At 34.9% G+C, this 25,400-nt stretch overlaps 1 protein-coding gene across 1 annotated transcript in view; it reads left to right on the top strand.

Moving 5' to 3' along the window:
* The window catches only part of STAG1 (stromal antigen 1), a 260,872-nt gene that overhangs the window by 88,483 nt on the left and 146,989 nt on the right, over positions 1 to 25,400 (top strand). The window contains 1 exon segment of the mRNA XM_033131991.1: positions 14,284 to 14,488. Within this exon segment, the coding sequence (XP_032987882.1) occupies positions 14,284 to 14,488 (205 nt within the window).

Below are 25,400 nucleotides of genomic sequence, written 5' to 3'. Positions count from 1 at the left end.
AGAGCCAGAAGTCACATGGTGCCAGTTCCGGTGAATGAGGTGAATGAGGACACACCGTAATGTTTTTATTTGACAGAAATTGCCGTACCAGAAGCAATGTGTGACATATAGCCTTTCTGTTGTGATAAAAAAAATACGGTGAATGCTGCTGCCCAGTGCCATCCAACAGAAGGACAGGGATCTTCAGTACGGGCATCAGCATGTTGAATCTTAGTAACTGCGTGTGACAAGTTTTGACTTGTTTGGTGCAGTCAGTTGGGTGTGAGCTACAGTTGAGAAAAGGTGTGTTTTAAAGTGTTCCATAAATCATCCTCCATCGTGACAATGCTCCGTGTCACACATCGCTTCTGTATATGGCAATTTCTGTCAAATAAAAACATTACAGTGTGTCCTCATCCACCTTATTCACCGGATCTGGAACCATGTGACTTCTGGCTCTTCCCCGAAGTCTAAAGGATTCATGACAGGTAAATGTTTTGGATCGATTCAGGACATGGAGACAGCCGTAACAGCGCAACTAAAGACACTCCTGAAAGAGGACTTCCAGAACTGCTTCAGAAAGTGGCAAGAACGATGGAATAAGTGTGTTCGGAGCAAGAGTGAGTATTTTAAGGGGGTGATTAATGGCAATGTGTCTTTTAGTGTAATAAATTTTTTTATTTGCACATTCACTGTATTGTTTTATCATAACACACACACACACACACACACACACACACACACACACACACAGTTGCTTATCTTCATTTCTGTAAGTCAAAAGGCTCTGAAATTCCAAAGGACTTTTTTGCAATTTAATTGATGGCAAAACCTGGCCTTGATAAATATGATGCTATTTACAATAGAATCTGCCCCAGATTCTATTGGCTTATGTTGGAATATAACTGTATTAACTTCTGTAATTAAAAAACTAGATCCTGAAACACTTCTTTGGGACTTTTCCTAAAAAATATTTTTTGTTGTTACTTCATGAGTTTGTACGTATGTGGCAAATAGAAGATAACAAAGCCAGATTAAGGTGCATGTGGCAGGTTTACTGGCCAGCTACTCCACTACCATGCCAGGTGTAAAATATAGGTAGATGTTTCAGGTTAACAGATTTAAAACTACTATGCATTTTGGACCTTCAGGGCATTAACACATGAGGAAATGATTATTAAGCGGTTAAGTGAATAGTTCCCAAACTGTGCTGCACATTAACACCACCTAGGGATATTTAAAAACTACTGATGCCTGGCTTTCTCTCTCATTGCTCAGACATTCTGATTTAATTTGTAAGGCATGCACCTGGGCATAGGGAGTTTTAAAAGTTCAGCAGGTGATTTTAATGTACAACAAAATTGGGGAACTACTGTTCTAAGGGAAATAAAAAGAAAAGGCCAAGATTTAACTTATAAAAACAATTTATATGTAAGAATAGAATAAGGAGAAAACAGAAATGAATATACTGTGAAAATGTACAATAACAGCAAATTACTGCTTTCGTAGTAAGATTTCGAGATAACTATGTAGAGGAAGATGAGAAATTCAGTGAAATGAAGGTCATCATATACTTAAGAAAAGATTACTGTGAATATTGTCAGATATGCAGAGTATATTGGAGAAATAGTTAACTGTTAACCAAAACTGATAATGATGAGTTAAATGTCGCAAACGAAAATTTTTAAAAGGCACTTATTTCATGTTCCTAAATACTTTTCTCCCAATATTGAAAATTACTGACCTAATCACAGAAGACTGTTTTAACAAACACCATTCTGAATTTTTTCCTGTTTGACAGTACAATTAACACAGTTTTGATTATGATTAGAATGTATTTGTTTAAAGCACAATGACACATTAGATATTTTTTTTTTTAATTTTATTTTTTAAATTTATTGGGGTGACAATTGTTAGTAAAATTACATAGATACATTAGATTTCCATGGCTGTTCATTTCATTGTCAATCATTTTAGTAGAAAGTATTGCTGTTTTTGCTACAATCAAGAAACTGCGTTTAAATGCTTGCATATTGTTAAATATATAATATTTTATTTTATTTTTTTCCCTCAAAATACTGTGTAGGTCATTTAGTCCCCTGGGAGTGGAGGGAGTTTGGCCTTGGTAAATTGTATTTTATGGCAAAATTCTGAAAGATCTGATGACAGGAACCATTGGATCCCAAGAGCTTAGAACAATGTCTGGTTCACAGGGAATAGCCATTAAAATTTTCTTAAATGAATGAATATAATGTATTATAGGAAAGAAAAGTAACAGTGAGATGAATTAGAAGTAGCTTAGATGCAAGATATTTAAATTTGGATAAGGTAGGCCAAGAGTATGTTGTTGTCTGAGAAAATATACTCTAGCTTCTATTCCTTATTATAAGCTGGTTATAACATTTTCTATTAGATAACTTTTTAAAAACCTCCACACAGCCAAAAGTGCTTTGTAATTGTAATACCAGCGTAATTTAAAAATACATTATTAATAATTATCCAGGCATTCTGTAGCTCTTCAGAGTTGATAGATATTCTTGGTTCCTGTTGAAGCCAGCTGCTGGGAGGTAAAGCAAAATGTAATCGCATTTCTTCCCTAGATTATGAGAATTACATCTTTATTAGAATTACATCTTTGTTAGAATCACATCTCTATTAGATTCCCATCTCTATTAGAATTCAGATTCTTAGGTATGTTTCACAAAGGTCAGTTTTTATAGTTTTCATATATTTAAGTGTGACATTTATGTAGGGAAACCTTTGCAACACAACACATTTGATATTGTTCACTTAGTACCTTTAATTCTTGTCTGTGTTATTTTGTATTGTGTTCCTCAGAATTATAAACAGAGATCGTGTCTTGTGATCTTCCAAAATGATTACTACTTACAACTTTTTTGTCTTCTCATTTCTAATACGTGCTTCTGTGAATTTGTTTATTTAAACTTAGATATAGAACTTTTCATGTGTTTATTCATTTGAGCATTTATTAGTCAAGGATTAAAAATATTAAATGTAAACATGGTTAAATAGTATAAAAACTGAGAAAATGTTAAGGAAATGACAGAGGTGTGGTAGAGGAAAGTTCAAATTATCTCCATTTCCAAATTCAAGTCTAAATTTTTTTGATTGTGCATCCCATCAATAGAACATTTTTCAGCCTATATTCTAAATAGTGAAAACCTATGATAAGGCCAATTTTATGTATAAAACTATTGTCTCCTCCTTTACTTCTCCAACATAGTCTCCTCCTCTACTTCTCCCACATACTCCTCAAATGACTAGAGTTCCTGTCTTGTGGGGAAGAGTGCTTAGAAGTAACTGACTGGTGATTGTTTCAGACTTTCTTAGTTCTGAACTATGTCTATTTTCTTAATATCTGATATAAAAAAATAAATAAAGGGTTTTTTCTTTTCTTCCACCCTTGGTGTTCAGAAGACCGAGTGTATAGTTCTTGTTTGTTGTATTACAGTGTAGTTTTCAGTGTATATGTATTTATTCATAGAATTAAATGCACTACTACTAAATCAGTTTCTTGTCAGATGTTGATAATAGATCATGGCTTTAAGTTTTATAGTGGTCTAAGTAGAGTTTGTGCAGGAAGTTAGTGCTGTCACATTTATTATTCACTTATGATTACATATTCAGCTTTTTTCCTCCAGAAATCTGTGCATTTCTATTTCATGAAGAGTTAAAAATAAATACTATAAACCATAAATCCATTGTATTGGTCACATGTAACTTACAGAGGGAAAAAGCAAGTGAAGCGTGCCATTTCTAATGTCAACCCCTTTGAGCACTGAACTCAGATTCTTAGTTACTCTTCTCTCAGGCTCTCTCAAATACCATTTGTGACAAAGTATTCTGAAATACGGACCTAGTGAGGCCATGCCATGTTTTTTCTGTATATTAAACATTAGTAACAATTTATTTCTTTTTAGGTAAAAATAAAGAGAAGTTCTAATATTTTTTTGAAACACACCACTTAGTTTATGTTATACATGTTACTTTGGAGATGGCTTCAAGTTGAGGAAGGTATACAATATTAAAGAAAGTAATTAAAGTTGGAAATGAGAAATGCCAAAAAAAAGGAATAATCAAATAGAGAAACTCATGAAGACTCAAGAAATTATCAATTGGTAGTGTGAAAAGGAATAACACAAGAAAATAATAATATAGCTGTGAATCTTGAATTACTGGAGATGAGGAAAAATGTTGAATAATAATAATAATAGCAAATACTTCTTTGTGCCAGGCACTGTTGTAAGTACTTTACATATGCTTAACCCTTACAACATTTTTATGAGGTATGTGTTTTATATTATTATTTCCATTTTAAAGATGAGAACACTGAGGCAAAGGTGTAAGAAACTTGCCTGAGCTCACGCATCTAGTTAATGGCAGAGCCAGGAATTGAATCCAGACCATCTAGCCTCTTAAGTCCATACTCATGTAAATCAAAATTAATTTTAGACTCTAAAAAGCATTTATTTGAGCAAAAGGAGCAGAAGCTCGGGAGACACAGATTCAGATAGCAACCTAACTTGTGCTGGAGGGAGAACAAAGAAAAGCAGTGTTTATAAAGGCAAAACCCACAAAATGTGTTTTTTTTCATGCAAATGAAGGAATGCTAGCTAAGTTAACAGGGATTGGTGATTTCTAATATGCAAACAAGTAAGGCAGAAAAAGGATGAGGAGGAGGTCAAGTCCATATGTGTGTATAGCAGTAGTTCCAGAGTGTTTATGGTTCAGCCTTGAGCTAAATTGAACAGGTTTAGCAACTTAATGCCATGTTTTCCCTAAAATAAGACCCAGCCAGACCATCAGCTCTAATGTGTCTTTTGGAGCAAAAATTAATATGACCTGGTATTATATTATATCATATTATATTATATTATATTATATTATATTATATTATATTATATTATATTATACCTGGTCTAATATTAAAATAAGACTGAGTCTTATATTAATTTTTGCTCCAAAAGACACATTAGAGCTGATGATCCAGCTAGGTCTTATTTTTGGGAAAACGTGGCAGCTCTGAGAACTGAGGCACAAGATGTGCGTAGGCTGCATAGTCCTCATAGGCTCCACCTCTTTAATAGCCTCCTTACTCCATTTTAGGGACTCCTGATATTAGTAACTCTGTTTTAGATATTTTAGTTCACATTCCCCCTTTTAATCAAAATCTTTCCGTGGAAAGCATTGATGATCAACCATTCTGGCATAGATTATTAGGAATATTTGTTTGGTCCCTTGTCTCCAGGAAAGTTCATGCTCAGTGTGTCATGTAGCAGGTGGGGATGAGATGTTATTGTAATCGAAGTCATAATCACAGGGGCAGTAGCCACATTTGAGCAGTAAAGACACCAGGGAAGTAATGGTCCTTATCTGGAATTGTCTTCAATCAGGATCTCAGTTGAAGCGAGTCATTCTTCCTGGGGAGGGGGTGGGTGGGATCAATTAATCATCTCTAGTCTTTGTGTAATCATTATCTGAGATTTTTACAGGGACTCAAGGCACTTGGACATACAAAACATCAACAGTTTGACAATGAGGTGCATATAACAAATCAGAACAATAACGAGTAAAACAATTTGCAGTCATAACCACTGTCTTATCCTGCCTAGTATATAACTGCAAGTGATCAAAAATAGCTCGAGAAGTGGTACTCAAGTAACAGGTGTACTTTTTCCACTTGGCCACCTTGGGTCATATAATAAATTTCTGGCTACTTTTATTACCAATGTCTTATGACTGACCATACAAGTTACAAAATTAAATAGTATTTTTTAGAAGGACCAGTTATATTCTATTGATTTTTATTGAATCTTTTTAGATTTAGTTAAACCTTTTCCATTACATTATCTGAGACAGCCATACTCATTATGAGAAATACTTTTAATGAGATACTCATAAGCCAAAGTATGACTCGACAATAACAGTATCAGTGGGTACTAGATTGAAAATATCCATCTGGAGTAGTCATGATCAGCTATGTATTCAGGTTATAATTGCACCCTGGAAATTTCAAGATTTTTATCCTTTAGTTTTAAAGCACATTTATAAAACATGACTTTACAGTGATTTAAATGAATCACATGTATATTTTGTAATATAATTTAAGAATTATTAAGAACTATTAAATTAGCTAGAGCCACGTATTAAAAATTTTATGTTTTATTTATTGTACATACACTTTTTATTTTAACAAGTGTTACGTAAATGAGCTATTTGGTCTTTCAAGCTTATTTTTATGGGATTAGTTTATTTTTGTGTTCTTTAAACATTTATTGAACCTACACTTAATGTACGTCCAAATTTTAGTTAGGAACCTATATTTAAAGTCAACAAGGTTATGGCTCCAAACAATGAGTTCATGTTCTAAATGGGGAAAGAACTTTATACACTAGTGGCAGTAGTATCTTGACAAGTTCCATACTTAAGAAATAGAAGACCCAATGAGAACCCAAAGGATAAGTTAATTATCTGAGGTGTGAGTGCTTTGCACATTATTTTGTTCTAAAATTAGGTTTTCAAAGTTGAATAGAAATTCACCAGAAAAATCAGGAAGGCGCTGATAGGGAAGATGGAGTTTCAGATGTATAGGAGGAAACAGTGAGATGCAAAACTGGGGAGAGTGAATAATAGGCCTGTAGACTAGACTAAGGAAATTAGACTTGATACAAATAAGCCATCCCCAAAACATTGCTGTGCTCATAAACATACTAGACAGTGTCTTAGATAAATGCTGGAGATACGAAGATGAGTAAGATACAGGCTTTGAAAATTATCATAAAATTTTTGTAGCATTGACTTACAGAGTTGTTCTTTCCAAATATATTTTTATGCTATTCCTTAATTGGTGTATATGTACCTCTATGGGCCAGTTGAATTTCTTGATACTTTAAAAGTCTGAGGTTTTGCCAGAAATAGAACAGTTAGCTTAGGCTTAATTAGCATAGGTCTGATAGTAAAAAGCAGTTTCTCTTTAATTGCAATGGCAGTCAGCCAAAATAATCTATCTAAATAGTCAATCTTTATGATTATTTTTTGTTGTTAAATGTATGATAGAACTTAAAAACAAAAGTTCAAACAGTATATTTAATGATAAATTTTATATAGATCATTCAGAGTTTTCTTTTATAAAAACGTTTTCTACTGGGTCTTTCCAAGGGTAAATAATATATCCTTTACTTTGTTCCTCGACACACGTTTCTTATGCATTCTGACTTTTTTAAGAAAAATTAAAATGAAACACTTCTAATTACTGTGATATATAAATTCACAGATGTGATTTTACATCTTAAACACTGACTATAACATTGTGATAACTTAGATAATGCTACTTCAGAATTTGGAATTTCTTCTAGTGATTTTAGGAACTTGGTATCCTCAAGAATGTTAATGTGGGTAGTTTCAAACACCTTTTAATGCACCCATTTTTTTAAAATTACATGTCATCTGAGTGTGCACACAAATGGATATATGTAACATGAATAAGCTATGTAAGTCTGCCACCCTCAATTTAAGAACTGAAGTATTACTACTGAAATACTTCTGTGCTGCTTTGCTCTCCCATTCCAGTGCATTGTTGTGTTTTAAGACTTTTCAAAACATAAAAGTTCCTTTTTTTCCCTTCTTGCATGATAGTAAATTTTAGATGACAATAACCTAGTTGTAAAGTATGCCACATTTTTATATCTTTGATTTTTTTCTTCCCTCATCGTATCATTTAACTTGTTTTTATAACTCCTGTATTTTATAACTGAAGGTTAGGTCTAATGACTTCTTTAGATTAGAGTTACACATTTTTTGCAAGAAAATTTCATAGGTGATGCTGTGTACTTCATATTGTGTCACAGTAGGTAGCACATGTCATGTTGTCCACTTATTATTAGTGATGCTAAGATTGATCACTTGTTTAAGGTAGTGACCACTGAATCTTTTTGTAAAAGCACTTTTTCTTTGCAATATAATTTCCCTTATCAAATAATTTGGTACTTTGTTAATATTGTGCTTATGCCAACTTGCCATTGATGATTTGTTTCTGAAATTTGACTGTAGATGCTAGTGTGTTCTGAAGTCTGGAAAAAGGGTATTCTATGTCGATTGTTTATGAATTAGAGAGAGTCCACGTTTACTTACAGGACATACTGATTAGGCATCCCTAAACAAAAGAGTCGTGCCTCCTACAGGTAGTCAGCGGCTTTGTGAATAAACCCAACGAGTAAACCAAACCATAAACAGATGTACTTTTTGTTGATCATTCACTTCAGTAGATTTTATTTCTTCAATATTTAAATACTTACCACATTCTTCCCAGTTTGTCCATTATCATTGTTACTATCTTAGTTTAAATTCTCTCTGTACCACCTCTCCTTCATTTTAAATCTATTGCAAGTGAAATGTCTCCTTGCTTCTTTTCCATCACCTTTATCTCTGACTATTCTCCATATTGAAACCAAAAATATTCTTTAAAGCTCACGTCTGTTCATGATATTTACTTGCTCAAAACCTTTCAATGGCCAACCATTGCCTCCAGAATAAGGTTTGGCTTCCTTAGCCTTCTTTATATGAATAAGGCTTCCATCTTTCTTTTTGGTTACCATGACAACATTTGTTTTAGTTTGCCAAAGGTAAAGCAGCTCTATAGTCCCATTCTTGAACTTTTGTTTAAAGTTTCTATCACTGTATTTAATTCACTTACTTTATGTGGCCATTTTCTCAATTAAAATAGAAGTTCTTTAGAGCGTGGGAGAAATGGAGAGAAATTGGTCAAAGAGTATATAAACTTTCCATTGTAAAATGGTAAGTTCTGGGGATCTAATGTACAGCATGGTGATTATAGTTAACAGCTCTGTATTATATAGTTGAAAGTTGCTAAGAGAGTAGATCTTAAATGTTCTCACCAAAAAAAAAGAAAGAGAAAGAAATGGGTAATGTGATGGGGTGGAGGTGTTAGTTAATGCTATGATGGTAATCATTTTGGATATATTAGTGTATCTAGTCAACATGTACACCTTAAACTTACACAAGTTATATATCAATTATATCTCAGTAAATCTAGGGGAAAAATGAAGTAAAAGTTCTTAGAAGAAGATCCTTGTTTTGCTCGTCTTTGTATGCTAAGGACTAGGATAGTTGAGCATATATGTTGCTCATTGTGTGAGTAGATGGATGAGTGAGTAAATGGTTGAGTGGATGGATAGTTTGCAAATCACTGTTCAGCAATATCTTTGGGTAAGTCTGTTGAAATCAGGTAATCAAAAGCCAATGTTTCACCAAAAACAGGTGATTTTTTTTTTTTTTATATTGTCCAGCTGGGTTGAAAATCAATTCTCTTGGATTTACTCTGAGAGAGTGCTTTATATCTGTAGATATCTACAGTTTGTGACCAAATTGGGTTCCCAAATATCTGTGAGGACCATTCATTGGTAATTCTATTTTCTACAAATTAGTTTTGGCTACCATAAAATTCAAATGCTTAGGGATTAGGCAGTGAGCTTTCTACCTCTGCTAGTTGCATGAACTCTACCTTGCAGTGGACCCCTCATAAAACTTGTTCTCATCCCAGTCAGGCTGTAAATTTTCTGGTTTTAGTTGCTGGCTCTTGTCTCTGAAGTTTGATACCCTTTTCCTTCTCCCCATCAGTGTCCCCCAGTCTTTTAAAGTAGACTTTTCCGTTAGTTGCTTGTCTCTCTGTTGAGAATCAAGAACCCCAGTGTTCCTCCCTTGGAAGAACCATTACTAGACAGACCTGTCCTCCATGGTTCCTGTGGTAAACCAGGTGACACTCCGTTGTTGAGTAGAGAGTACATGGACTTTCCATTCCCAGAACCAGAACCCTGTGGCTTTGGGATCTAGAACAAGTTCTTTTAGTATTTGTGCTGCCGAAGCGAGCACTAGAACAAGTTCTTAAGATCTTATTTCTATCATCTTTGTATATACCAGTAGTCACCAGAGCACATGAATAACACAAGATAGTATATGTGAAAAGTGCGTATCATCTAAATGCTATCTATATTATATTGCTACATGGAGATTTCGCCCCTTGTATTTGCAACATACCTTGAGGAATTGCTTTCTTGCTAGATCTTTTTGGTTTGCGCTGTATTATTTCTCTTGCAGATTTCTGCCTGATATTTTTCCTACCTAAGCTTCTTCATTTCTATACCTGTTTCTTACTTGATATTGTTTACCTTTTCATTAGTTTCATCAAGTTTTTTTGTGCAAAGTGTCATTTATAAGACTGCCCTCAAAGAAATGAAATATTAGTTGTGGAAAAGGCATTTAGTCTTCTTCTTATCTTTACTATTATTTCATTTTCTTGGCTCTCCTGAAAAACAGACATTATTGCTTTGTGAGGGGAGCTAGTTTTCAATACCTACTGCCTATCATTAATGGGAATTCTTTTTACATGTCACGTACAAGTGTGTGTAACAAGGAGAAATTTATAACTAGTATTAGAGTAAAGCAAGAAACTGCCTATTGAAGTAGATAAAGTAGACTTTGTTTTTCCAAACTGTTTTTTCCTGTTAATCACAATATTTACACATGATACAAAAATTAAAAAGGCATGCCTCGTCAGTCTAGTGGGGAATTGAGCTAGGTTTGTATTCTGTTGTACCACAGTCTGCAGATGTCTCTAGTAGTGGGTGCTGTTTCTTTGTGCTTAGGATACTAGAGGGTTTTCTTCAGTGTTCGTGGTGCACCCTCAGCTTGCAGCTCTTTATGCGCTCCTGTACCACAGAGCACTTTATGCTCCACACCACACTTCTTCTAGTGGTAGACTCCTGTTGCTTGTTGCCTGGTACTATGTTGAGGGCATGGGGGTTCTCTGTTGTCTAGGTCCTGCCTAAGTCTTAAGCATGCCTTGTGTGCCTGGAGCCACTGGGAAACCTTCTCAGTTTTCCTATCCCTCCTTCCAGTAGCAACTAAACATCCTTATGTCTGTGGTTGGCCTAGGGTGGGAGTTTCCTGTCTGTCTCCCAGTGCTCTCAGACCTCTATTAGTATTGCTGTAGGATTCAGGGTCCTGGACAGTGTTTTGTTTTCTCTCCTCCAGGTAGAGGATTTTTTTTCCTACCCAAGTTGCAGGGATTCTTTACCTGTGATGTGGTAGTGACTCAGTTTGCTGCCCCGCTCCCATCAGATTAAGGCTTCTGATTTGTAGGAGACAGGGCTCTAGAGAAGTGAGGTGGGCTTCTTACCTTTCCCCCAGCAGGTGAGGATCATCCCCTGCAGGCCTGCACAAGAGAAGTGCTCTCAGTTCTTCTGTGTCTCAGTCTTTGTTGTTAGTACCTGGTTGAGACCTGTGGAAAAGAGTTTTTAAGTGAGTGCAGACTCCTTATTTTCCACACTGACAAGCTAGCCCACACCTGGTCTTTGACAGTTCATAAAAATTTCAGCTAATTTCTTCTTAGCCATATTTATGGTGGGTGCCTTTTCTTCCTAGGCTCTGCCACAGATGATGGAGTTTGTGTGTTTCATCTCTTCTTGGAGGGCTTAATATTCTTTGGAATTTAAGTTATAAGATGCGCTCAAGAAAAGTTGCGACTTTTTTGTTGATTGAGCTAATTCTCATTGTAGCCTCCTTCATCCTAAGTGGAAGCTAAACCCTACTGTTATTCTTTTGACATTGCTGTTAGTGCTTTTTTTAAAATATGAAAATTGCTTTTGTATGTCTGAATTTGTTGGTCTTTTATAACTTCTAGCTTTTTTATTGTATTTAGAAAAAGATTTCCCCACTCTAATATTCTTCCATGCTTTCTGCTGTTTCGTTTTTGATCGAATATTTTTACGGTGTTTTGATTCATCAGGAATTTGTTTTGGTGTAATATCTTTTTGTAATGAACAGCCAGTTGTACCAAAATCATTTACCGAATAATTCATCTTTTCCCACTGCTCATAATTCTACCGTTACAGTAGAAATGCATTTGTAACAGAAAATGTGGCCAACAATGGGTTGAATTCATAGGAGTTTGTCTCATGCCAAATAAATCTGGGAGTAGGCAGTACATGGCTGGTATTCTACCTCAACAGAGCAAAGACCTAAACTTTTTCCATCCTTCTCTTTACCATTCTTTATCTTCAGACCTGGCCCCTTATAGTTGCAAAATGGCTATTGAACATCCAGCACCACATATGAGTACCAGATCAGTGAAAGAGGAAGGGACAAGGGGTGAAGAGGTCAAACTAGCTTAATCTGTCCATTTTAAAAGTCTTTTCCAGAAACCCCATCTAGCAAATTACATGTTTCTTCTCAGATAGTTTTTGCACATTATTTTCCAGGCTACTAATGTACCTACTATCAGTGATAATTCTTTCCTTCAGTTATCAACTGAATTGCTTAATTAAGAAATAAAATACTTTAAATTATGCACCCCTATGTTCATTGCTGTATTTTTTATAATTGTTAAGGTATGGAAACAAACTGCCTATACGCACATACACACACATGTATTTACACAGAAGATAGAATATTATTCAGCCACGAAGAAGGAAATCTTGACATTTTCTACCGTTGGGATGGACCTTGAAGGCATTATGCTAAGTGGAATAAGAAGAGAAAGACACATTGTATGATCTCACATATAAGGGGAATCAACAAAACACCAAATCCTGAGCTTAGAGAACTGACTGGTGGTTGCCAGAGGGGATATAATGTACAGCATGGTGACTATAGTTGATAATACTGTATTGTATATTTGAAAGTTGCTGAAGAGTCGATCTTAAAAGTTTTCAACGTAAGAAAATCAGAAAATTTTATAACTATGTATGGTGACTGATGTTAAATGGACTTGTAGTGATCATTTTGCAATATATATATAATATTAAATCATGTTGTACACCTGAAACTAATGTTATTTGTGAACTATAGCTAAAATTTTTTAAAAATTTTAAAAGAAAATATATTCCCTAGACATTTAAAAAATTTTGTTTTGTGCCATATTTGAATCTTTTGAAGTATACTTAGTTTTTTATTGAGGGTTTCATATGTGCTGAATTTTCTGCCTTCCTTTCCTCTCGATTGTTGTTGGGCCTGTTTAGATGGATTATTTTCTTTGTAGTCTTCTTGGGGCACAGGTATGGCTGTTGTGGAACACTGAATGGCTAACTCTCACAAAATAGAAAAAAGCAAGAGAAGCTCTACCCTAGTGGGTTTTTGTGATATAGAAGCAGCAGACAGCCGCCTGTGATACCTTTGAGAAACATCTTACCTCTCCACTTTACTACCTTCTCCATTCTACCTCCCAAGTCTCCAGTTTGCAGGGCTGGTAAGAGTCAGCCAGCCCCTTCAGTTCCTTTTTTATCTTTTTAGGGCTTACTAAACCCTAATGTTGATGTGGCATCAACATTAACTTTCTTTGGGTGTATTTGATTGAGTGCCAAGCTCTTCTCAATCTCTGCTTTCTGTTCCTTGCTCTTTGGATCTCCTGCTGTTCTAAGTATGATACTAGTTTTCTTTCCTGGGGTACCAACAGAGCTCAAGACCTCACTTATATCCAGTTTTCTTAGCAGCAGTTTAGCCCAGAAAAAGCAAACAGCCACAAATTGAGAATATTCAGATCACCATTTTCACAGAATTTCTCACTTTGCCTTGTGAATTTCCATTTCTGTACCAAAATGTTTTAGGCTAGAGTGAGAAACCTCTAACTAGTTTGATTCAACTGTCACTTTTATATTTTAAACACGATGACCCAATCTGATGATATGAAGAGCCTATATTTGATTTTTTTCTTTAAAGAGTTAATAAATCCACTCTATAAACTGTAGTTAATAGAAAATTCATAGTGAAATTGGAAAAGATGGAGTTGTAGTTTCAGATGTGAAAAGTTAGTTTTGGACTTCTTAATAAAACCCGTATACTTTTAAAATTCTTAAAAGTTCTATTTAAAATAATTGAAAAATGCTGTGTGACACAAGTATCATAATTAGTTTGATCTGAATTCGATTGCAAATATCCTTTCTATTCTAAACTTCTTTAATAATTTTTGTTTTCTGCTTTAAATGATCTCAACTAGGACCCAAGTACAACAAAACTGGAAATGTTATTTTAAATGGATGGCTTAGAATAGTGAATTAAATACTGGGTCTAATTTTTAGTGCATTAAGAATGATTTAGTTGTGGAAGATCATAATAAAAAAGATAAAGCCCTCAGTGTACCTATGTAAGTCATCTCCAATTTCTGTCCACATCCACTTTGAAAAAATAGTCCCTTTATAGGTAGGAAGAATAAAACTTTGGTCATACTGAAATCATATGTCATATTTAATATGTTCTTTTTATTCCTTTTAGGACAGTGGTGATTATCCCCTTACCATGCCTGGACCTCAGTGGAAAAAATTTCGCTCAAACTTTTGTGAATTTATTGGTGTTCTGATTCGACAGTGTCAGTATAGCATAATTTATGATGAGTATATGATGGACACAGTAATCTCCCTTTTGACTGGTTTATCAGACTCCCAGGTCAGAGCTTTTAGGCATACAAGTACCCTTGCTGGTGAGTAACCAACATTTCATTTCCTTTTCATTTAGTTTTGTTAAATATGTTCTATTCTAGTTAAACTTTATTTAGGTTAAATATTAATTTAATTACTGTGCTTCTGAAAAATACCACCCTCCCCCCAAATTCATCTGAATGGTTTGTGTTAGGTAAAATGTATACCCATTTTGATAACTGGAATTTGATTGCCTTGAGAATGAAAATTGAACATTTCTGGCAGGTGGTAACAAATCCCTCTCTGAATGTTTATTTTCCTACATCCTTATTTTATAATCGGAGACATTTTAGAAGTCCAATAGGCCATATTCTTTGGTAAACCCAAATAATAATAGTAGTTGAAATTCCAAATTCATAGTAATTTTCCCACTTACATTGCTTTATTGCTCGTTGTTATTATATATAAGTATGTAAATATCTGTTTATATATTTGAAACAATTTCATCTAATTGTAATAGGTAATTGCTACCTACCTGGCAAGTACTAGTGCTGTAATAAGTTAAGCATATCTGTAATGTCTCTAAAATCAGTTCATTTACATAGATATAGGTAATCTGAAGAACTGACAGATTAGTTTTCACTTTCATTTTCATTTTGGAGTTATCTAGACTGATTTTTGACCAAGTATATTAATTTTTTCCTTGTTTTTCCGTAACAAGGCAATTTTGTTAATTGAGCAGTTCTATTTTCTTTCAATTACTTTAACTGTGCTTACCTAAAATAACTATTCTTTTTCATCTATGATACAGTGTGTCTGTGTATGTGTGTGTTTGTACATACACATGGTATATTTAAATATTCCCAAATTATATTTTTTAGTAGCAGTGACTTTGCCTCTATTCATCTTACATATTAACATAAGAAAAGCCAGATTTAGTTTCAATTAATTGCATTTCATCTTACATTTAGGTTTTTCATTAATCTAAGTTATTTAAAGCATTGCAAACTTTAGTATGCATTAGAATCATCTACAGGGTTTATTGAAACAGATTGCATGGCCTTACCCCAGAGTTTAATGGTTTCTAGGTCATGCTGATGCTGATACCTTGGATACTACATATTGCAAACCCCTGATTTAATATATTGTCTTGTTTTGTTTTAACTGTTGCCTAAAGCCAATATGATAGTATTATCTAGGTTGTGGATTTTTTTCAATTTTCAAAAAAAATGTTGATTTTTTTCCAGTTCTCTATTTTTTTTTCTTACTTAATTCTAGAAAACAAACATGAAACATAGTTTATTTTTTGTGAGGGTTGTCCTTTTGCTCATTATTAGGAAAAGATCTTTTAACCAATTTCATCTTTTTTAAAAAGGTAAAATAAAAACAACTTACTGTTGAAATTTTTCTATCAGAACAAACATCAGTTTTATTCTGTTTTGAGAGTATCCTTTTCCTCATTATTAGAAAGATAAAGAGATCTTGTACCCAGTTGTATCTTCTTTTTTTTAAGTTACTGTATATATGCTACTTACTATTAAAATGTATCTGATACTATACACTTTTTTTCTAATTTCATGACTTAGTATTTTCTGCATTTGGTGTTTTTCTTTCCTCTTTAGTTTTCTATTTACTTTTCATCTTCTGTGTTCAGTAATGTCCATTTAGCTGGTTGTCAGATGCATAGTAAATTCAGTGATTTGAAATAAATAAGTACAAAAGAAATCGCTTCTGAATAGCCAAAGTTGCTGTCATAAAATGTTATTATCTGGTTTCTGAAGGCCACGAGAAGGCCACGAGAAAATGAGAGGCAACAGATGAATGGAGGGCAAACATTAGATGCTGTCCTTCTGATAGAATTGTGAAATGACAATTCATCGCAGAAAAGAAGACAAAAGAAACTATTTACAGATATCAAGATAAAGAGCAATCTGTAGAGAGCCATCTGTGGCTTCTCTGTAGGGGCAAACTACCTCATTTTAATTCAGAAAGCTGTGTGCATTTTGTATAAAAGATGAAATATAGGCCACATCCTCTACTTAAGAACACAAGAGAAGAAATAATATATTGTAGAAATATGCAGAATATTTTGATTTTTAAAATGTTTCAGTTTCTTGTAAAATGCACTTTAATTCATTTATATTTGTCCTTAACTGCCATGTAAATGAGGTATTACTGTGTTTCACTGACTTTATGGTGGTCTATTTCAGCTCTCCTTCCCATTTGCCCATTTTCAGTAAATTAATATTGTATTGTTTTTCCCTATATTTATCCCTTTGGTAAGCTACACACACACACACGGACACACGGACACACACACACGGACACACACACGGACACACACGTGCGTGCGCACGATACTTTTATATATTCTTAAATATATTTTAATTAGGCTTTCCTCCTACTCCTTTTGAGTATAATAGGTCCCTCCTTCTTCCAGTGCTTTCTGTCTTTCTCTTCCCACAATTTACCTGTGATCATGATAGCTTTTTATAAAATTGCTTGATAAATGCCATTTTGTTTCACCTAAATGCTTTTTATATCATCATCTAGCCTATTTGAATTTGAAATTATTTTTCAAATCAGGTATCAAGAAAAACATGAACATTATGTTTATACTGATTTTTCAAAAACTCAAACCTATTTTTCAAGTCATTCTCAAATTTACTTTAAAATATTGCTATAATTCCTGTGTCTGTGTTACTAATCATATCTTACTTCCAAGGCTCAATTTCATAAAACGTGAGACATTTCCATCACCTACCATTAAACAGAGTATAAAGATCTTTTGAGAACTTAATTCTGGGCTGGATAATAATTATCACCATCCTTGCAAGGATTTTTTTTTCTTATTTTTGCTCTCTTTGGTTTTTTTTTTTTTTTTTTAATGGTATGTGTGCAAGGAGTAGATTAAAAAGATAATCATTTTTATTCACTTTGCAGGACGAGTCTTGGGGACTAGATAAAATGGGCAGGAACATTTAATCCTCTGCTTCAAAGACTATGTGCATGGACAGTTACAAGGCAGTTATGGCCAGATATGATTATCGGCTTTGGAATAAAATGCTCCTTGACATTGCTTATATCTTAGCTGAGAAGAGAGACAATCAGGTTAGTTTTTTTGTAGGGTACAGATGTGTTGAGTTCCAGAGCTTCTTAAGTCACATCATCGCAGAGATCTCATCAGGAGTACTTTTAATCTGTTGTCCAAATATCCCATTTTCTTATTATCAATGAAATAATGTGTCCCTATTGTCAGTGTTTATGCATTGCATTTAATTGTATACATTTACCTCATTTTAAATTAAAATTTTCATTCTGTAGTTCTTTAGGTCTGTTCCACAGGTATAAGTAGCCTTATTTTTCTATTGGAGGTAAACTGTTTTCACAATCACATTTTATATTATATTTTTGTTGTTTTTTTCTGATCTTTCAATTGGAATTTTAAAACATACTGTCCCATTGGTTTCATCCATCTTAATAAAGAAGCTTCGCAATTCAGTAGTTTTCGTTAACTTAATCTTCAGAATTAAGTACCCTTATTTCTGTTCTAAATATCTATCTTAGTTGGACATAATAGAACATAGCTTGTGAATTTAATTTGTATAAGTAATATTATGTCATTATTATTTTGCTGGATATGCGATCTGAGACTGGGCATATTTTTTTTCCAATTTGATGAAATTTTCATAGAAAGTATGTGTTTTTTTTTCAAGGTCAAAAGTTGGTAGGATTCTCTTTGTTTTTTTGGTATTATTTTGATAATTCTACTCAAAGAATCTATTTTTGAATAATTACATTATTCTTACACTTTTTTTAAGGAGGGCGCAGCTTTTACACATTTGTTTTTAATTACAAGTTATGACTTCGAATTTTTTCAAATGGTAGTTTGAGGAATGAGTAATATTAACTTATTTTTTGCTATTTTATCACCTGCATAGTTTTTCATGATGTTATAAATAAGTTAGTACTGGCTTTCTCTTCTAAGATGAAAATGCTAAAACTAGAAAATGTAATTAAGATCATCATATGTAAGTCAAGTGGCCTCAGTATGCTGACAGGCCAGTCTTTACCACTAGTTAGCAGTAGGTCACTCTCAGACTCTTGAGGGAGTAAACATTTTTTTATATGTTATTGTTTAATATTATATCGACATATGTTTGAATTTATATTGACATAATATTTATTTTTAATTAACATTCTTTACCCAGTCAGCATCTCTGGACTTTTACTCTGAGGAAAGATTTGGTAATGAAATCGCTTTGTTCTCCAATCATAGACTGAAAATCATTCTACCTCAGTAAATTGACATCTTTTCTTTGGCTTTCAGTTGCTGAAACCATGTAATAAGTGGTTCATAGAATGTCTTGTGGGCCAGAATATCTGAATCCACATCCCTCTCTGCCTATTAGTTGGGTAACTTGGACAAGTCCTTAACTTGTCTGGCCGCATTTTCTTTATATGCAAAGTGGGGAACATAATGATAGCTACCTCATTAAAGGAAATTAGGAGTGCATGGACCAGTGTCTGATTTTAGTAAGCTGCTGGTATTATTTTGTAAAGACAAAAAGAGCTAATAGTGTTTGCAGTGTTTGTGTTCATTCATGTTTTTACTCAGAATTTATTGAACATCACTCTACTTTAGTAGTAAAAGACATTACAAATAGGAAATCAGAAACTTTAGTAAATAAATAAATAAATTAGATCTATCTAAAACTGTTATTAAGAAAACTAATAGGATGCATTTTCATTTTACTGATCTTTTGGCTCTCAGGTCCCAAATTCTATTTATTAAATTCAGTAAGACTTTTATAGTTCTTAACCAGACAGAATATTTCTGGTTTTTGTAGTTATCCCTGAAAAATTTAGGTCACTTTGGAATCATCAAAGCTCAGACCATAGAGTATAAAAACAAAAATTAGCCATAATCATACCACCTCATAATTACCATAGCATGTTGGTATTTCTTTAAGTTTTTTTCTCTTACGCACATTTGCGAAGGTTTTTATTTTTTAAAGAAATAATAGATGTTATCAATTTTGTGGTGTGCATTTTCTTAATTTTTAATTATTTTTAAAAATACTGTTTAATATGACTGCCTCATTTTCTCTTTTTTAAAAATAATTTTTAATTTTCCAATTATGGTTGACATACAGTACCACATTAGTTTCAGGTGTACAGCGTAGGGGTTAGACATACCTACAACCCTGACAAATCTAGCACCCATCTGGTAGCATACATAGTTATTATAATATTACTGAGTAGATTCCCTATGCTTTACTCCACATCCCCATGACTGTTTTGTAACTACCAAATTGTACTTCTTAATTCCTTAACCTTTTTCACTCATTCCCCCTACACCCTTTCCCATCTGGCATCTATCAAAATGTTCTCTTTATGAGTTTGTTTCCGTTTTGTTTGTGTTTCTTTTGTTTTTTACATTCCACATACAAGTGAAATCTTTTGGTATTTGTCTTTCTGTATCTGACTTATTTCACTTAGCATAATACTTTCTCTGTCTATCCATGTTGTTGCAGATGGCAAGATTGCATTCTTTTTTGTGCATGAGTATTATTCCGTTGTATATATGCACTTCCTCTTCTTTATCCATTCATCCATTCACCCATATTGCCTCCATATCTTAATTATTGTAAATAACGTTGCAATGAACATGTGGATGCACAAGTCCTTTCAAAGCACTGTTTTGGGTTTCTGTTCTGAATGAATATCCAGAAGTGGGATTACTGAATCCTTCTTTGTCTCTTGTTATTGCCTTTGTTTTAAAGTCTATTTTATCTAGTATAAGTATTGCTACCCCAGCTTCCCCCCTCCATTTCCACTTTCATGAGCTATCTTTTTCCATTCCTTTACTTTTAGTCTCTATGTCTTTCCGATCTGAAGTGAGTCTCTTGTAGGCAGTATATGTAAGGGTCTCGTCATCTTAACCATTCAGCCAGCTTATCTTTAAATTGGCCCATTTAATCCATTTACATTGAAAGTAATTGTTGAAAGATATGAAGTTATTGCCATTTTATTATTCATATTTTTATATTTTTTTCCTTCTTCCTCTTCTTCTTAAAGAAGTCCTGTTACCATTTCTTATAATACTGGTTTGGTGTTGATGAACTCCTTTAGCTTTTTCTTGTCTGGGAAACTCTTTACCTCTGCTTCAATTTTAAATGATAGCCTTGCTGGATAGAGTAGTCTTGGTTGTAGAGCCTTACTTTTCATCACTTTGAATATTTCGTGCCAATCCCTTTTGGCCTGCAAAGTTTCTATTGAGAAATCAGCTGACAGTCTTATGGAACCTCCCTTGTTAGTAATTAGCTGCCTTTCTCTTGTTGCTTTTAGAATTCTCTCTTTGTCTTTAACCTTTGGCAGTTTAAATCTGATATATCGTGGTATGGGCCTCTTTGGGTTCATCTTGTTCGGAACTGTACCACCTGGACTTCTGTATCTATTTCTTGTGCCAGATTGGGGAAATTTTCTGTTATTTCTTCAAATAGGTTTTCAATCCCTTGCTCTCTCTTTCTTCTCCTCCTTGTACGTACCCTTATGATGCGAATGCTGTTAGGCTTAATGTTGTCCCAGAGGTCCCTTAAGCTATCTTCATTTTTTAAATTCTTTTTTTTTTCTTCTTGCTGTTTTGATTAGGTGTATTATGCTACCTTGTCTTACAAATTGCTAATGCATTCCTCTGCTTCATCGAATCTACAATTCTCTCTAATGTATTCTTTATTTCATTAAATGTATTCTTTATTTCTGACTGGTTCTTTTTTATGTTTCCTGTCTCCATTTTTATGTTTCCTAATCTCGTTGTTGAAGTTCTTACTGAGATCAATGAGCATCCTTATTACTAGTGTTGTGAACTGTGCATCTGGTAGATTGCTTGTCTTACTTAATTTAGTTCTATTTCTGGAGCTTTTTTCTGTTCTTTCATTTGGGACGTGTTTTTTTGTGTCCTCATTTTTTGCTGTCTCCCTTAGTTTGTTTCTATGTGTTAGATAGAGCTGCTATGTTTCCCAGTCTTGGTAGAGTGGCCTTTTGTAGTAGGTTACTTGTGGGGCCCAGTGGCACAGTCTCCCTGGTCACCTGAGCTGGGTGCTCCAGGTGTGTCCTTTGTGTGGGTTGTGTGTGCCCTCCTGTTGAAGTTGAGCCTTGATTGCTGTTGGCATAGCTGTGGGAGGGATTGACCCTCAGGCTGATTGTTTAGGAGGACTGGCTGTGACTACAGTGGAAGAGCTTTTGTGAAGGCACTGACCCTACAAGCAGGATTTGCAGTGGCAGGTCTCTGGTGCCTGCCCAGTCTTTTTGTGTTGGTGGCTGGGTGGTGCTTTGTTGTGGTCTGAAGCTGGCCACCAGGTATGTTGGTTCTGGGGTGTCTTGGGAAGGGCTCTGTTGCAGGCCAGGATCAGAGATTGCCTGTGGCCTGCCATGAGCCACTGGGTTTGAGCTACAAAGTGATCTTCAGATGGTTGCCACTTGTACTGGGCTTGGAGGTGACTGGGATAGCATAAGCTAAGAACTGAGGCCAGTTCCAGGCTTGGGGCTGCTTAGCAAGAGGTATAGGGCACACTGAGGCTAGATGCTGCTTGTTTGGGGTTTATGAACCTTTGAGAGATTTTAGCAAGGTCCACAGCATGAGCTAGACAGTCTAGGCCATTTGTATGGAAAAGCCACTGGAAGCAGCTTGGATGAGCCCACAAGTTGGGTGGGGCCGGATCTCAGGTAATCAGTCACCTTGGTGAGGTGAAAGGTGTTAGCTCGGTTGATGGAGACTCAACTATGGCTCCTGCCTCTGTGTGCAGACTGAGTGTGGGGAGGGTCTAAGAAACAAACAATGTCTTCTGCCTGTATTTCTGTCTGGAGGAGAGTATTTCCTCCAGCCTTTGCCCTGAAGCCAGACAATTCATTTCTTTCTCATATTTCACTGGTGCCTTTCAAGCTGCTGCTCCAGCTGTTAAGTTCAGAGTGAGTGAATCCATCAGCAAGTAAGACCATGTGCAGGCCCTTTAAGAGGAATGCTTGGGACGCCAGCAGCCTCGGTCTCATACAGACACAACTTCTGGCATTCATAGCCAGAAGTTATGGGGACTTCTCTTCTCAGCGCTAGAATCCTGGGTTGGGAAGCCTGGTGTGGGGCTGGGACCATTCGCTCTTCAGAGCAGACCTCCGCAGCTGAGATATGTCTCCTGATTTTTAACCATCACATATGTGTGGGTATGGGACCAGCCAGTTACACTTCTACGCTTCTCCTACCATTCTCCATGTGACTTCTTCTATATGTCATTAGTTATAGGACTTCTGTTTAGCTTGGCTTCAGGCGTTTATCAATGATGGTTGTTCTGTAATTTAGTTGTAATTTTGACGTGGTCGTAGGCAGTAGCTCTGGCTTCTTTGGTGAGCATCACTATAGGCTGATCCTGTGGTCAGCAAGCATTTTCATTGTTGACCCTAAACTGTTGGTATTGATAATTATTTTCCCTGGGGAAGTTTAGTTTCTTTGGAGAAGTATCTTACAATGTACTTAAATTTGGTTGCTGTCTACCGTTTAGGTTTTGGGCAGAGTGAAGGCGCACCCAGGGCACAGCACTTCACCTGTATCCCTCCTCTGTGTCTGATGATTCCAAATCTCTGGTTTATTTTCTTCAAGGAATAAACTTCTGGACTTCCAAGATAGCTATGTGGTGGAAGAGTTGCCTGACTGCCTAAGTTGGAGTGGAGATTTGGGGATTTAATTATTATACAAACTTTGAAATAATACAGTTGGCCCTTTGTATCTGTGGTTTCCACATTCACCAATTCAGCCAAGCATGGATGGAAAATATTTGAAAACAGTTATGTTGTTGCTGACGTGTACTATGTAGTTAGGCCCTATGGTGATTACACTTGTACTGAACATGTACTGATCTCTTTTTCTATTTCTTGTCATTATTCCTTAAACAATGCAGTGTAACAAATATTTACATAGCATACATTGTATTAAGTATTATAAGTAATCTAGAGATGATGTAAAGTATATGGGAGAGTGTGTGTAGGTTATATGAAAATATGCCATTATATAAAGGACTTGAGTATCCATGCATTTTGGTATCCACAGGGTGTGTATGTGTATGTTTGTGTGTCCTGGATCCAATCCTTCATGGATATCCACGGAGAACTGTACTCCTATTTTCACACTTGTCCTTGCTCCAACTTCTGTGGAACCTAATATTGCTCTAATTCCTAAATGCTTCTGGATTCTACAGAGCAACATTTTTTCCCCCCTTTTAAAAATAGTTATAATACGTTTTCAGCTGTTGGGTTTGTTTTGTATTCTCTCTGCTCTCCTTATGCTTTTAATATTCATCATTTATTATATTGTGGTTAGGCGTTGCCAGTATTTTCTGGATTTATTAAAGATGAAATATTTTTTCCTTGTTGTTATAGTGAGGTTTTTAAGAGAGACGGGTTGGTTAAATCTTTATCATCTGTAAAACGGAATTTTGTTGTAAGCCTTTTTGTTTGCTGAAGTAAGTTTTTTTAAAAACAAAGAAATATAATTATACCGCTCTTACAAATTTAGTTCTATTATCAAACATACTTCTAGTTTGTACAGTAATAATACTCAAGTATATAGTAGATACTACTAAATATAAATGCAATTTCCGTTTCCATTTTTATGTTTAGGAAGATATTAATGCAAATTGTGGAATATTAATTAAAAGGGTGAATGCCCACCATCTTAATTTTAACCATCCCATTTGCTGATAAGCACTTCCTTTTGTGCCAGTGTTTTTCTTCTGTGTTCTCAACTCCAGTATTGCTTTTCTTCTATTAGGACTTTAAATCCTTTGATGTTTTTGTCTTCTCCTCACCCTCATGTCCTCACTTCCTCTCCTTTCCTAGTTCAGATTCTGTCATCCAGATTTATTATAATCATGTCTGTCTTCATACCCTTAACAGCCTTTCCTCACTGTCCATCATACTCTCTAAGCAAACCCCATATTACCACCTGCTCCATACCTACACCAGAGAAGTTGAATGTGGCTGAAGAAAAACTCATAATCATAATAGCGGGGCTTTACATTTTTTCTCGCAACTGGATCTTTAATGCTGCTAGGAATCCTATTATAGTATTCTACTCCATGGATATTCCCACTTTCTCATAAGATTATATCATACTTTCTCAACCTGTAACATCTCCTATCCTCTCTTCACACTTAGCTGATTATCTTGTTTGTTTAATGTAAACAGAAGAGATTAAGGATTAAGTCTGCTTGTGTAGGTACAGCTGTATCCATATACTCTACTTTCTCTCTTATTACAGTGTCCTTTGAGGTCAGTCCATGCCATTGTGCAGTGGATCTAATCCCTGTTCACCACCTCAAAAACTTTGCTCTTCAAGTTCTTTCTCATTCCCAACTTTAATTACACCCCTTTTAGATAATTCTTATCATTATAGTATACTATAGCAGCTCTTATCTTTCAGAAGCATTCTGTATCAGTCACGGCTTTCCGGCAATATAGAACCAACGGGAGATATACTTACACATGTGTATATACAGTCACATACATACAAAGATGATATACACACACATACACACACACACACACACACACACACATATATTTATATGAGGAGAGGGAGATTTATTTCAATGAATTGGGTCACATGATTGTGGGAGCTGGCAAATTTGAAATTTGTAGGGCAGGCCAGCAGGCTAGAAACTTAGGCAGGAGTTGTCTAGTCTTGAGGCAGATACTGCTTTTCCAGGAAACCTCAGTTTTTACTCTTTAAGGCATTCAGCTTATTGGATGAGATCCATGACATTATTGAGGGTAATCTCCTTTACTTAAAATCAACTGATTATAGATGTTAACCATAGCTACAAGATACCTTCACCTAACACTTAGATTAGTGTTTGATTTAATAACTGGATACTATCACCTAGTGAAGTTGACACATAAGACTGATTACACACCCTCCCTTAT

Source organism: Rhinolophus ferrumequinum, chromosome 17 (assembly GCF_004115265.2).
Source record: "Rhinolophus ferrumequinum isolate MPI-CBG mRhiFer1 chromosome 17, mRhiFer1_v1.p, whole genome shotgun sequence".
Lineage (NCBI taxonomy): Eukaryota > Metazoa > Chordata > Mammalia > Chiroptera > Rhinolophidae > Rhinolophus > Rhinolophus ferrumequinum.
This window is presented reverse-complemented; position numbering and strand designations above follow the sequence as displayed.